At 37.1% G+C, this 16466-nt stretch overlaps 1 protein-coding gene across 1 annotated transcript in view; it reads right to left on the bottom strand.

Moving 5' to 3' along the window:
* The window catches only part of LOC128514590 (Fc receptor-like protein 5), a 73929-nt gene that overhangs the window by 7357 nt on the left and 50106 nt on the right, over positions 1-16466 (bottom strand). The window contains exons 4-5 of the mRNA XM_053488421.1: positions 13408-13677; positions 3947-4207 (exon numbers count right to left, since the gene is read on the bottom strand). Of these exons, the coding sequence (XP_053344396.1) occupies positions 3947-4207; positions 13408-13677 (531 nt within the window). The remainder of the gene's footprint in view (positions 1-3946; positions 4208-13407; positions 13678-16466) is intronic.

The following is a 16466-nucleotide window of genomic DNA, read 5'->3' on the forward strand; positions in this document are numbered from 1 at the left end:
CTTGATCATATGTATCTGTGCTAGTTTGTGACTATGTGACCCATAATAATTTTTTCTCAGTATAAAATTTTTGGGTTTTTTTAAGAACTCCATTAAAAGAGCAAAGACAAACTTAGAAGGAGTGGAAGGTAAGAAACCTTAGTGGAGAATACTGACTATGACATGGTGCTAATTGCTCTCTCTGTGTGTGTGTGTGTGTGTGTTTGGCGGGGGGAGGGGTACTTCAGACTTACTTGTCTCTGCCCAAATGTTTGTGTTAAAGCAACGGAGAAATGCCGGAGCTCGCGCGCACACACACACACACACACACACACACCTCTCATCCACAAACGTTTTAACTGTTGTCTTGTAAATCGTTGATTAAACCTATGAACACAGCTGTTCAGCATCAGTCCTAAACACAAACACAGGGTCTGTTTGTTGTCCTTAATTAAAAGACACCAATATGTTAATAATTTACACAATGATAACATGTTGTTTATGTTTAATGCTTATTTTGCGGGAAAGGTAATAAGCAATATTTAGAATAAAACAAACCAGGAAGTAAGTGTTTCATACATTAAGGTGCTGTGTATAACCAAGTGCCCCAACAGACATAGCAACAGTGTGGAGAGTGTGTGCGCTGTGGGGGATTGGAAGGTGACGGAACGAAGATAATCATTTACAAGACAAAAGACGTTCAGAGGTGTGTTATGCCCTAACCCCCCTATCCCCCCCCCACCCCCACCCGGCACGGATTGCCCCCATTACGCAATCGCTATCTTCAGAGAAAAGCCGCCCCTTTTCATTTAAACGCGTTAGCGAGTGTTTTTTCTTTCCCTCCGCTCGGTTTTGTGAACACAGTTGCGTTCAGTAACACGATGGAACCAATTACCTAAACAGCAGCAACAACAACTATTATGATCACACTTTGTTGAATTTATATTGCTTAAATATTTCGCAGCTCTGTCCTCTTTGCATTGCTACGTGTTTATTTACTTCCTTTTCGCATCGCACGTATAATGCACTCTAAAATCGACACTATCAAACTTGGAAATGATATAATATCCAATCAAACATCACGTTATTAAAATTTACGAATTTGTCACTACTCTTCTCTTATGCAGCATGGCTAAAAAGATAATAAAAATTACACCAAAGTGCTGCAGGTTTTTTCCTAACCAGAGTTAGACGGGGGGCATTTTGTGGCTGCTCCAGTTACACTCTACTTAGATATTACACAGAGGGGAGTTCATTTCTGTTTTCTTCATCCTAGCTTAATTTCATCTCATGAAATAATAGTAAGTTTTGGAGTTTTGGTATGAGTTCATCTCCCCAGCCAGTGTTTGGACAGGGTAGCATCGTGGCAGGATTGGTGTAACTTTTCTTATCTTTTTAGCTGTGCTGCGTAAGAGAAGAGCAGTGACAAATTCATTACTTTCGTTACTAGACATGGTCTATTTTGTCTGCAAGTGAAATACATCGATACGTTAATAATTTACACCACGATAACATTACTGCAGAAGGATCTAGAGACGTGACTTTGAGACGTTCACAGTATATTCGAACCGTAGACAGTGTTTATTCTGCAGAACATTACAAAACACCCATGTCCAATAAAACAGTGCATCTTTAATAAGCCGCATTGGTTTCGAGTCAGTAGTAAAATTAACGAAAGACTGAGAAGCCCCGTAAACATGACCCTGACAATAATAGTCGATCTTATATTTATGTTTTTATATATATATATATATATATATATATATATATATATATATATATATATATATATATATATATATATATATATATATAAATGTTCGAATTAACGTTTCAGGGTAGCCTATATAATTTGTCTTGTCATCTGTTTACAGCGTTGGCTGATTTTTTGTGATTGAGACCCATGGGTTACATTGAAATATTTTTTATTAGTAGTAGTACGCCAGGCTTTAGTAACCCTGGATAAATCACAATATAAGCCCTCTCTCGCGCACGCTCTCTCTCTCTCTCTCTCTCTCTCTCTCTCTCTCTCACTCACACACACACACACACACACACACACAGACAAGAAAAACATGAAATCGCGTAAAACCAAATGAAACTATGGCAAAACTATATAAGCAGTAAAATTACAGTAGTATCCTGTAGGTGATTCCTGTCCTGATAACAGACACTGACCCTCTGGAACTGTTTAGTTCTGTTAGTATTGTGTTCAAGTGTGAATGTTTATGGGGATTTAATCTGTTTCTGCTGCCACATCTATTCACCGTAGTGATAAGTGATTAATGTCCCATCAGATCTTTGATGGGGGAACGTTATGCTGGTTAAATGACTAAAGACATACTGATCCGTATGAACAGATATTTGTTCCAGATATTATGCGTTATTAATCGATTTGTTATGCCAATTTTTGACTATCAGCGAAAAAAAAACATCAGAGAAAACATCAAAAATATAACGAAAACAAACCCAAGCAGGAGTTAAATTTTAAGCTTTACTTAGCAGCAAAATATTATCTACCAGTGTATTAAACGGAAATAGATAAAATACACCGTAATGTAAAATACTGTACATAGCCCGCATTTGTATTCCGTACCTACAACGACTGGTATAGATAAATTACAGATGTTACCGTCTTTAAGTATTATTAAGGATGTCGTGAAAAATATTGCAATAAGTAGTTTTATTAATTAATTAATTTAATCATTAATTTAAATAGCATAAGCACCATGGGTTGTGTATTGAGTGATTTAAATCTGTTTTATGAATCGTTTTTTATCCCTCGTTTTTACCACATCATCTTTTTATGAAACTATGTTGACGTAAGTTATGTTATATATATATTAAATATAGTAACCGGCTGCTTTGACACTGCAGTTAACTGAAGCAGTCAATGCTCCATCTGGCGGAATTATACAGCATTGCAACTTTATTTTTAGAAAGCGCATGGGGGCGTTTATGGGGCGGGGCATCGTTAACTACATCATTGCGGGGGATCACATTCCGTGCACAGATCGATCATGGTCCTGTCACGGTCCTGTCATGGACCTATCATGCTCCAAGCGGCTGTTTGACGTGGCTCCCACTGTATGATCATAATGCTCAAATGTGAAGAAGATGATTTTCAGATTAGATAACAATAAGCACCACATGGGGAAAACATTAAGTACCAATGAAGATCTGTTTATCCACCATAGTATTGAATCAGTTATCACTCATTCACGCCTCCTCTTCCTCATCCTCTTCATCACATCTGAACCCATAAATATACATAGATAAAAAAAGAAGCAAAACCACAATAACTGACACAAATTCTCTACTCCGAGGTCTGTAACTAAACAGTAAGTAGTAAATAAATGTAACAATCTCAAATCAAGATGGAACGTGGAGAATTATCATCTGTGTTCCTGCACCAGACAGCTCTGCGTTAACCCTGACGTCTCCCAGCACTGTATAGCCCAATTCACTGTAAACTCTTTTACCAAAAGCACCATAACATCACGCTGCCTGACAAATCACAATTTGGGAAAAAGTTCTTGTTGCAGCCTTAATAGACTCTGCTGGAAACTTAATTGACCATTTGTTTTAGATGCTCCGACTGACACTGTAACTGTTCCAGCTGTGTAACATTTGACCTGAAGAATGATGATCAGAAGCAGATACGGAGAGGCCGTCACTACACTACTGATCAGCATGAAGCTTTTACATATGATGGACTAAACACAAAATACAATAATCATACAGTTTCATAAAGCTAAACTGTGTCTATGTTGTAGATTAACCTGCCAACACAAATGGATTTATTTTCAGTAATACACACAGACACCAGAGAGCATGTGAACACACTTCATATTTTATCATTATATAATCACATTTACATCAGCACATGTAAGCACTATAGATTATGTTATGTAAAGACACTGTGTGTAAAATATTAAATCATAGTTTCATTTAAATAAATATTTACCTGATTTCTCACGTCTGACTGAGACCCAGCTTTTCTCTGACTCTCCTCTCCCAAAATGTTTACAGTAGTAGAAACCTTCATCTGACTTTGAGACCTTATGGATGATCATCTCTCCTGTAGTCGGTGTCTGGAGAACTGATCCATCTTTAGAGAAATCAACTCGGAGGATTGAGGGCTTTGTGTTGCGACCTAAACAGCGTAGAGTCAGAGGATGTCCCTCAGTCACAGGATGGACAGGACTCTCCAGGATCACATTACCATCTGGATCACAAATAACATGTACAGAACAAAGGATTAAAACCTCAATACTTATTTATATATGTAGAGACAATGATTTAAATGTCCTTAAATTGTGTTTTATAAAATAATAATTAATTTATATGTAATATAGTGTTATAATATATAATTTAAAACCAGTGATAACCAAAGCCTTATATGGTTTAAATAAAACATTAACTTATTATCCTGTGTGGGGAGAATATAATATAAAATTTATGATAAATTCTATTTGCTTTCTTGTTCACGTTACATGTTTATTTAATTAACGGTAAAGTGTTTGTTGTGCCAGAAAGAGTTATTGTACAGTTGAAGTTACATTAAGTGGACTGTTAGTTATTTGTCTAAGATAAACATTGTAAGAACTGGAGATAGACTTGATTACTGGAGCAGACATCAGTATCCTCACCTATATCAGTTAACACTAGTAAATCTGGATCCTCACTTCTCTGTGAGATCGGGTTCTCTAGGGTGGGTGAGGTTGTGTTTAAGGAAAATAAACTGTCTAACCCCAACCACAGCTGTGAAGATTTCTGAATAAAAATACATCTCTCTCTCTCTCTCTCTCTCTCTCTCGTTGTTGTATCATGTGCACTACAGTTCAGTATCAAGTCACACTACACAAGCACTGAACACCAAACACACAAATGTCACAATATTATTTATTGTTCTTTTTATCCTTTATTTTTTATCATGCTAACTACATTATCATCACTGTCCTGCCTGAACCACAGAGACACAACACAGCTACACTGAGCGTAAACACAAGTAAAAGACTCAGTATTGTAAAATCTGATGTATTACTCTCAGTGCTTTCAGTGTTAAACCACTGTGTTCTAACCACACACACACACACACACACACACACACACACACACACACACACACACACACACAAACACACACACACAGCCCACTGTACCACAGCTGTACCACATCCACAAATCCTACAGATGGGCTGAAAACAGCACAGAAGAGTTACAGAAAGCCATCAAGTCATAAAATTTAAACACTCCTAGACTTTCTGGAGACACGTACAACCACAGTAAATAAGGAGACAATCAGGCAGTTCAGAATATAAACACAATCTAAACTAAAAACAGAGCTGCATCAAAACTTTCAAAAAAAAATAACGGATGGTTTGACAAAGATCATTAAAATTTAAGAAAAGAACTCAGAAAATGATCAAATCAGAAACATAGAGACCCCAATGACATTAACATACACCTTTTTATTGTAAAACACTTAAAACAATATAAACATACACTCAGAACCAAAAAAGCACAATACACACAGAAACAGCTCACACTTATCGAGGAGTCACTAAACACACATCAATTCTGGGATAATTGGAACAAACATAAAAAAGAAAGTATGAAGAACTGACTATTTAAAACAGGGATATCTGGACAACACATTTCCAAACACTATAAAACAGACACAAACTCACATTAAAAAAATCACATCAAGAGAAAGCTGGAAGAACTGGAACTGTCTATCAAAGACAACCGAAACCCTTAGACTCTCTGATTACTGAGCAGGAATTTTAAGACAAAAATTACCAAACTGAAAGCACAGAAACCCTCAGGATCTGACAGGATCCTAAATAAAATAATGAAACACACCAGATCTAAAGTCCAATCAGCCGTTTTAAACCTTTATTTCTGAGTGTAGGTTTCTTCCCTGAAATCTGGAATCAAGGTCTAATGACACCAATCCATAAAAGTGGAGATAAATTTGACCCCAATAATTACAGAGACATTTGTGTGAACAGTAACCTGGGAGAGATCATGTGCAGCATCATCAATGCACGACTCCTAAACTTCCTTATTGAGCACAATGTCAATAAGTAAAAGTCAGATTTCTGCCAAACTACTGCACAGCTAATCACATTTACACCCTACACACCCTCACCGAAAAAAATCTGTTACTCAAAATAGCTCTAAAATATTTGTGTTATTTATCTTAGAAAGGTTTTTGACTCCAGTTGACACCAAGGTCTGTTCTATAGTGTAAGGGTTAACCCCTAGAGGGCGCCAAAGCGCCCAAAGACTCTGCTGGTTTGTTGTGTTTTAGTTATAGTTTGTGTGAAGGGGACTTCATTTCCCATAGGGCACCTGGGTCAGGTGATGGAAGCATGCACCTGATCCAGGTCAGTCATTAGTTGAGTTATAAATAGCCTGACTGAGGCTCATTCAGACCAGCTTTCAGGCTGGTCTGAGGTAAGATAATTTAGCTGACAATAGCTGCTATAGTTAGCCAAAGAACCCCACCTGTGTGTGAAGGAAACGGATAAGATGTCTGAGCTTTTTATCTTTCTCTGTAGAATGTTTGCAGGGTGACGAAACTGTAACTGTAGTATTAGCATGACGCTAGCATTTAGTTAGGTTGCTAGCGTTAGCAACCACATTAACATTAGAACGTTATTAATCTCACTGTTTGAGACAATAAAATGCTGGAGTGTTACAAAACACTGACCCTCTCACAAATATACACACCTGCTAACCCTCCCGTTTTTTACTAGCTAGTAATTTACTCCGCAGTCAAAAGTCGCCGCGTTTCTCCCGAGTTATAACAATATTTTACACCTTTCCCCCTTTGGCAAGTAGTATGCAAATATGACTGCTGCATGAAAGATAACCAGGTAGCCCTCTTTAACCAAAGTTGCTTGTGACTCAGACTAAATTAACTATCAGTCAGCTGTACAGATAACTACTAGATGGAAGTATTAATATTTGGGTGATTATAATGTGGCAGTATGACCCCAGCTATGACAATGCATCTCATCGGTAATTAGCTTAAAATCAACGCAGACCACAAGACCAACTAGTCTGATAAAGCTCATATATATATATGAGCTTTATCCCAAAAGCCATGCTTATTTTGCTTATTTTATTTTTGGTAGTAGCTGTCTCCATGTTTTTGTTACCTATACCCTAGCTTTGTCATTTTTTTATTTAGTATAAATCGTATTACACATTAAATTGATAGTCTTATTCAGTTTAATCTTTGTTATTCAACAAATTTTTAACTTTCTTTTATTTCTTTCTAAGGTTGGCACCAACATGGTGGAATACCTCCAGCAGGCTGAAGTGTCAAGGCCGTACCCCTACTGTACATCCTGACGTTGGGAGATGATGACCAGTGCTGCTCTCAGGCATTCGTCATTCTGGTGGGACAGGCTCTGGAGCAATGCACACTACTTGGGGCGGTTGATGTGTGCTTCAAGGCATTTTATATTTTTGACATTAACTATTTAAAGTAGTGTGCATCTGTATAGGAATTTTTGTAATGTTGCTATGAAATAGCGAGCCCTACTTGAAAAGTCATAGACAGTGTTTGTATGGTAAAACGGGACCAGGGCTGGATAGTTTTGTTCTGCAGAAAAGATATCTAATGTCACAAAGAGATCCTGCTCTGTAGAAGCTGCCTCAGCCTATTTGTGTTATTACTCCATTCTGCCCTTATGAGTAATAGTATAGTAATGATGTCGCTGTTGATTATCTGTTCTTGTGCTTTTGAAAAATAAACGGTTTTTTTTCTATGAACATTTAATAGGATGTTGTTTATTGCATATATGTATGGTTTGCAAAACTTTTAAGTTTTTTTTTTGTAATAAACCAGTATATCAAAGTAACTTAACTGTTTAATAGACGTAGGTAGTTTTTTTTTCTTTTTTTTTTTTTTTTTTTACAGATTCACTGTAAAACATGAAAATAATAATAACCTATTTGTGAGGTAGAATTAACTAAACATTCCAGTTAAAATGAACCAACATCTGGGTAGAACATTTAACCAATTTATGTGGTAGAATTAACCCAGCATTATAGTTAAATATGACCCAGCATTTGGGTTGAATATTTAACCCATTTTGCTGGGTTAAAAAATTAACCCAGCATTTAGTTAGTCCAATAGTTACCCAGCAGCTGGGTTAAAAACAACCCAGATTGGGTTGTTTTTAACCCAGCATTTTTTAGGCTGTGTGTTTGTTTGGCGGAAGCAGTTTAGATGCGCACTGAGGGCAAAGTCTGGAAGAAACTGTTTATAACTGTATAAAACCCAGACTGACTGAAAGCTGCAACGCTTACACTTACAGTGGGAGCCACGTCAAACAGCCGCTTGGAGCATGATAGGTCCATGACAGCACCGTGACAGGACCATGATCGATCCGTGCACGGAATGTGATCCCCCGCGATGACGTAGTTAACGATGCCCCGCCCCATAAACGCCTCCATGCGCTTAAATTCCGCCAGATGGAGCATTGACTGCTTCTGCAGTGTCCAAGCGGTCGGTTACTATATTTAATATATATATAACATAACTTACGTCAACATAGTTTCATTAATAGATGATGTGGTAAAAAAGAGGGATAAAAACGGATTTAAATCCCTCAATACACAACCCATGATGCTTATGCTATTTTTAATTAATGATTAAATTAATTAATTAATAAAACTACTTATTGCAATATTTTTCACGACATCCTTAATAATACTTAAAGACACAGTAACATCTGTAATTTATCTATACCAGTCGTTGTAGGTACGGAATACAAATGCGGGCTATGTACAGTATTTTACATTACGGTGTATTTTACCTATTTTCGTTTAATACACTGGTAGATAATATTTTGCTGCAAAGTAAAGCTTAAAATTTAACTCCTGCTTGAGTTTGTTTTCGTTATATTTTTGATGTTTCGCTGTTGTCGCTGTTTTCGCTGATGTTTCGCTGATGTTTTTTTTCGCTGATTTCGCAAAAATTGGCATAACAAATCGATTAATAACGCATAATATCTGGAACAAATATCTGTCCATACGGATCAGTATGTCTTTAGTCATTTAACCAGTATAACGTTTCCCCATCAAAGATCTGATGGGACATTAATCACTTATCACTACGGTGAATAGATGCGGCAGCAGAGACAGATTAAATCCCCATAAACATTCACACCTGAACACAATACTAACAGAACTAAACAGTTCCAGAGGGTCAGCGCCTGTTATCGCAGGATCACCTACAGGATACTACTGTAATTGTTACTGCTTATATATTTTTGCCATAGTTTCATTTGGTTTTACGCGATTTCATGTTTTATTTGTTTGTGTGTGTACGTGTGTCTGTGTGTGTGTGTGAGAGAGAGAGCGTGCGCGAAAGAGGGCTTATATTGTGATTTATCCAAGGTTACTAAAGACTGGCTTACTAATACTAATAAAAATATTTAAATGTAACCCATGGGTCTCAATCACAAAATCAGCCAACGCTGTAAACAGATGACAAGACAAATTATATAGGCTACTCTGAAACGTTAATTTGAACATTAAAATATATATATATATATATATATAATTACGGGGCTTTTCAGTCTTTCGTTAATTTTACTACTGACTTGAAACCAATGTGGCTTATTAAAGATGCACTGTTTTATTGGACATGGGTGTTTTGTAATGTTCTGCAGAATAAACACTGTCTACGGTTCGAATATACTGTGAACGTCTCAAAGTCACGTCTCTAGATCCTTCTGCAGTAATGTTATCGTGGTGTAAATTATTAACGTATAGATGTATTTCACTTGCAGACAAAATAGTCTAGTAACGAAAGTAATAAATTTGTCACTACTCTTCTCTTACGCAGCACGGCTAAAAAGATAATAAAAATGACACCAATCCTGCCATGATGCTACCCTGCCCATACACAACACTGGCTGGGAAGATAAACTCAGATTTTCCAAAACTTACTATTATTTCATGAGATGAAATTAAGCTAGGATGAAGAGAACTGAAGTGAACTCTCCTCTGTGCAATATCTAAGTAGAGTGTAACTGGGGCAGCCACAAAATGCCCCCCGTGTAACTCTGATTAGGAAAAGCTCACAGACACCAAACCTGCAGCACTTTGGTGTAATTTTTATTATCTTTTTAGCCGTGCTGCATGAGAGAAGAGTAGTGACAAATTCTTTACTTGATGTTTGATTGAATATTATATAATTTCCAAGTTTGATAGTGTTGATTTTAGAGTGCATTACGTGCGATGCGAAAAGGAAGTAAATAAACACGTGCAATGCAAAGAGGACAGAGCTGCGAAATATTTAAGCAATATAAATTCAACAAAGTGTGATCATAATGGTTGTTGTTGCTGCTGTTTAGGTAATTGGTTCCATCGTGTTACTGAACGCAACTGTGTTCACAAAACCGAGCGGAGGGGAAGAAAAACACTCGCTAACGCGTTTAAATGAAAAGGGGCGGCGTCTTTTCTTTGAAGATAGCGATTGCGTAATGGGGGGCAATCTATGGCGGGGGGGGGGGGGGGTAGCACGTCTAGGAACGTCTTTTGTCTTGTAAATGATTATCTTCGTTCACCTTCCAATCCCCCACAGCGCACACACTCTCTACACTGTTGCTATGTCTGTTGGGGCACTTGGTTATACAAAGCACTTTAATGTATGAAACACTTACTTCCTGGTTTGTTTTATTTTAAATATTGCTTATTACCTTAAAACCGCAAAATAAACATTATACATAAACATGTTATCATTGTGTAAATTATTAACATATTGGTGTCTTTTAATTAAGGACAAAAACATACCCAGCGCTTGTGTTTAGGACTGATGCTGAACAGCTGTGTTCATAGGTTTAATCAACGATTTACAAGACAACAGTTAAATCGTTTGTGGATGAGAGGTGTGTGTGTGCGCGCTCCGGCATTTCTCCGTTGCTTTAACACAAACATTTGGGCAGAGACAAGTAAGTCTGAAGTAGCCCTCCCCCCGCCAAACACACACACACACACACACACACACACACACACACACACACAGAGCAATTAGCACCATGTCACAGTCAGTATTCTCCACTGAGGTTTCTTACCTTCCACTCCTTCTAAGTTTGTCTTTGCTCTTTTAATGGAGTTCTTAAAACCCCCCAAAAAATTATACTGAGAAAAAAATGATTATGGGTCACATAATTACAAACACAAACCAGCACAGATACATATGATCAAGTGTTTAACTGTTGTTTTCATTTGTTTCTATAACCAGTATTATTATTATTATTAGCCCAACTCTTCGACTATTTAAAACAACGTCAGGTCCCATTTTTTGCACATTGAAGTTGTTGGTTTAAGTAAATGTATTTTTAAATACAAAAACAATCCCCCAACAATTAAAACACGCACACATGACTTTAAAAATAAAATTTATTCTTCCAAAACTAGTCAAAGGTAAAACAATAATTTGTATAAAACAGGTGAAAACATGTTTAATTTTTGCTTAAAGGTCATTAAAATACCCGGATAACACCAGCTGCTTATCAGTCTCTATCTGGTTCTTTTATATTAAAATATCATTTTTAAAAAATATTAAAGATGGAACTGTTTAATTCTTTGTTTCCCCCCTAAAGTATCAGACGTTTTGCAATTCTATGTTCAGAAAATACAGTAGACCTGACCAAACATAATTCTAAAGCGGTTGCACTGTGACATCATCCCTCCTAGGTCTCCTTTTAACAGCTTGTTCAGGCTCCTCCAGTAGCTCCAAAAGGCCAACCGTCATCCGTCTGACCCCCCAATCCTCTACAGTGGAGCTCTGCTTAAAGACAACAGGAGAATTTAGTGGAGACAAAGATAAATAAACTTTACAGAATATCTAGTTGTAATAAATATAAAAGATATTAGTAAACCTACACCACAGAGTGTGTAAAATACTGTTTTGGGGAATTCTGGGATGTAAATAAACTGGGATAACTTTAACCAGTGAACTTTGTTAGTGTTAACCCCGGTCTGTCTGTATTATCGTCTGCATTAAATTAAAATGCGCTTTTCATACAAATAATTTAGGCGATATAACACTCGTATATATTAGTTCATCTCTGAAGCCAAACTACAGTATAACTTCCCGAGTACTGAAGCCCCCCACACCTCCCCACACACACACACCTCCCCCTTAACTGATAAACACTTCAGAGTTTTTATCCAGCTCGGTAACTAAGCGCTCACGCTACCGCGCAAAGTCACGGCCAAACTGAGAAAAATATAAACCCGGTTATGAGTGTTTAGCTCGCGAGCTCCTGTACATCTATCCTCAGCTTGTGTCCTTCATGAACTGCATCACATTATATTCATCAATAAATGCTGAATTTATCCAGACAACACGCGGTCAGATTCTAAAGGCATTTTTATAGAGCACAAACACTCTTCATCCGGTAGTGCAGCTTTTGTAATTGGGACATAAATAGTATTTTCGAAGCTTTAGTGTCTTTTTTAGTTAAAGATGAGTGACATTGTGAGTTTGTGACACTGACAGTAAGCTGTGATGTTAACTCCAGACTTGGTAAACAGATCATTAACTTATTTAAAGTTACATCTGACCGCTGCTGGTGCTGCCAGTGATTTTCAAAACGGCAGATAAAAAAATAAACTGGGAAATAAACTGTAAACTAATCCCAAACAAATTTTATAAATTAAAACACCACTTACCGCGAATAGTCCATTAAGCCGCCATCTTCATCTCTAGTGCAGTTTGGCAGCGTCAGTTCGGCGGAGGTGGGAGCGGGTTGTTAAAATCACGTGATTGCAACTCAGCGCAGCTAAATTGCTGGCTTGTGTTAACGTGTCCTTGAGAACGAAGCGCCATCTAGTGGTGGAACCAGGACAATGCATAAATAGGGCTTGAATGGGCGTGTTTACTGTGAAATCTTGACACGCCTTTCTCGAAGAAAAAGGAGGGGGGATTACGGCGTGCATAAGGCAGCCGTACGCCATTCGTACGCAATTCACACGGCCGCGGCTATTTGGCGTGGCTCCATCTGTATCTGAACAAAATCTGTTTAATGACCCTACGAGAATATAATTAGTGTTACTGTGGTCTGTGATGTTAAATAAGATTAAATGTCTTTAGATGAAGAGTGTGACAGTAAAGTTGTATAGAGCCGCACTATAGTCTATAGCCTGATTCAGTGTTTTACTTCCTCTACTGTAACTGATTCAGATCATTAGAGAAACAAGACTGAGACATTTGGTTGCTGCCTTTAAGTAATATTTCAACTACAGAACATTCATAACTTTCAGAACATTACTGAGATAAACCAGTTAAGTGTCTCTTATTGAACAGTTCTCCCAGTTACAAACTCTGAATATTCTGTATTAAACATTTCCTTCCTTGTTTAACAGTAAAAACACTACATGAAGACTCACCATACACTGTAATGTTGACAGGATTACTGTTTTCTCCAGATTCAGACTTACACCAGTAAACTCCAGTGTGGACCAGCAGGGGGTAGCTGATTTTACATGTAGAGCCTGTAACTGATCCAGGACAATCTGTAACTACTCCACTGTGTGTGTATTGTCTCACTGTCCATCCAGTAGAGTGTCTCTGGTCCTCACAGCTCAGTGAGAGAGAGTGACCAGTAAAGTGTTGAGTTCTGTTGGGATTGATGATCAGAGAGACTGGAGGAGATTCACCTTAAACACACAACATTATAACTCACATATTATTATGTTTGTATTGTTTTTTTCATGACTTGCATTTAAAACATTTTTACCTGATTTAATTAAAACTCTTAGGAGTCTCGTGTGTTTTGGGCCCTAAGGAAGTTCTGACACGTCCTGACATCGGTGTATTTTTCAGTACATATAAATGGCTAAAGTCTGATTACACTGTATTCAGCACAAACTGAGCTACAGTAATATGTGAGCAGGATAAATGATGTGATAATCATCCTGCTCACTCACTTACATATAAAATTATCTTCATTTACATTTTCTAAGACACTTTTTGTTTAAAAAGGCCATATGTGAGAAGATGTGAATGATCATGAATAATTCTGTAATTCACACCAGAGCAGACAAAGACATGCATAATGAGTCTCTCATTCAGGTATGGGACAGAGGGAAGTGCTACAAGAAAATCATTTCAGAACAAAAGAAACATATGTTTGTTTGTTTTTGTTTGTAGTTTATTTAGAATTTAGTAAATTGAGTAGAACGGGACACAGATGATCTTATACACAGAAGGCACATTTACGGCATAAATATTGCCATACATGGAGGTTTGTTGTTCTGAGGAAAAGATAAACTCCTCCCACTGTCCAGAACATTCCGTAGAGATTTAGAAACCTGTACAGCATGTGACGTCTTCTACAGGCGCAGTAAACTCATCTGAGTGTGTGTCTGTGTGTGTTTGTGTGCGCTTGCGTGTTGTGGGCGTGGCCTTGTATGTAAATTACCCAGACCTGTTACACTGTGAATGGCGTGTGGGCGTGTCCTGATCCGGGTCCTGATCAGATAATGAAGTGAGACAGAAAGACTGTACCTCTCCTTGGATTCATACAGATTACATGAACTGAGAATATTTATTATTAATTTAACTTAATCTAAAAGTAGACTATTTAAGCTTTCTGTAGATATATTTAATAAAGATAAGTTTTAGAATGATATTGACTGAGACAGCTGAAAGCACACCCTGTTTATTTTCTCTATTTTAATCCTCTACCAGTGCTTAGGGCTATTCAACTGCCATAACACCAAAACAGATATGATTCTGAATATGTTAAATCAATGCTGTTTGATTTTATTTACACATCTATAATCAACACTTCAACATGGGTGTGATCAGTTTTTTCTCACAAGTGATCCATAGTGGCTGTGGAAGGCTGTGATCAGTCTGAACCGTCTGTCCGTCTCTCTCTGCACTGCACGTATAAACTCCTGTGTGTTTAAGAGCAGCAGGACTGATAGTGTAGGAGCCTCGAGATCCTCTACTGCTGTTTTTATATGTGACAATATTGTCTTTCTTGAGACCCTCTCTGTACCAGCTGAATGTCCAGTCTGTAGATGAGTCTGTAACCTCACAGATTAGAGTCACTGAGTCTCCTTCAGTCACCCAGCTCTGTGGAGATACACTCAGTACTGGGCGTGGTGTCTCTGTTACACAAGAAATACACAAATATAATTAAATCTATACATTTACTTAATACACAAAAACATTTCATCCCTTAAAGATCACATAAACAGCACAGAAATGTAATAACAATGCTAAATGTGGATGAAAAAGTCCATCAAAAAGATATCAGGAATATTTTGGTCTTTTTGGCCTCATTAATGGGTGATTTATTTTTTTGCTAAATGAATGGAATCACCTGTATCCACTTGTCTGTGTTACACAGGAGTGTGAATTTCTCTAATAAACACTGAACTTTTTTAAATTTTTCACATCTCACCATCCATAGACGACATGACAACTATATTTCAAGGCTTATTTTAAAATAACAGAAGTAACATGATGTAATCTATTTATTAAGAGTCCACTCATTATTTCTATTTACTTCAGGTACAGGAACAGTTTACTCTCAGATCTGACCAGTTACTAAGTTAAAGTTAGAAAATTAATGACGCTCATACTTGAGTTCCTTTAAACACACTTAGCACCCTTGTGACTCTCGTGACTCTATAGTATGCAGTTAGAGAAGAGTAAATAAAATACTAAATAAATAAATTGTAGTTAATAAAAAGACACTTGACTAATGATATATCAAAGTTTTATCCGTTATTGCCCAGATAAGGAAGACTTTTTTATTAAGTTTAATTCTCATCAAGGTTTCTTCTTCATGGTTGTTTCATCACCTCTTATTGGCTAATTGTGGATCAATACATTGGAAGTAAATTAAATTATTTATATTTTATGCTCAGATTTATGTAAAACTTTCCAGTGACTATGTTCATTGCTTAAAGCAATTTGCGAAAAACAATTTAGTTAAAATTATTCCTATGTTTACAGGGGTATACATTGTGTTTTGAAACAACACTGTAATGTTTAATTGCTTGTACAGTAAAGCTGTGCAATTATTCGAATTTCGATTTCAATTTCGGGTCTTAATGATCACAAAAATAGTGTAATCGGAAAAAACGATTATTCACTTTTTAAATGTTTTTTTTTTTTTTTTTTTACCTGCATTGTGACGCGCACGCATCTGCACTTTCGCCCTTCCAGAAGCCCGAACTCTTTCACTCTATACTGTCAGCGAAAAAGTTGCGTATGTGGTATTTAAAAATCAGGCGTGAAGATGGTAGAAAAAGAGCAGCCACAAAAGTCTTTGGTCAACAAAAGAGGTAAAAGCAATTCTGTTGTTTGGGAACATGTCGAAGAAGCGGACGTGGATCAAAAACATTAGGTGAAAGATTTGCTACGCGGTTGTGTTGGCCCTGGTTGGTAACACCACAAATCTTTCTAACCATTTAAAATTTAAACACAG

Source organism: Clarias gariepinus, chromosome 1 (genome assembly GCF_024256425.1).
Source record: "Clarias gariepinus isolate MV-2021 ecotype Netherlands chromosome 1, CGAR_prim_01v2, whole genome shotgun sequence".
NCBI lineage: Eukaryota > Metazoa > Chordata > Actinopteri > Siluriformes > Clariidae > Clarias > Clarias gariepinus.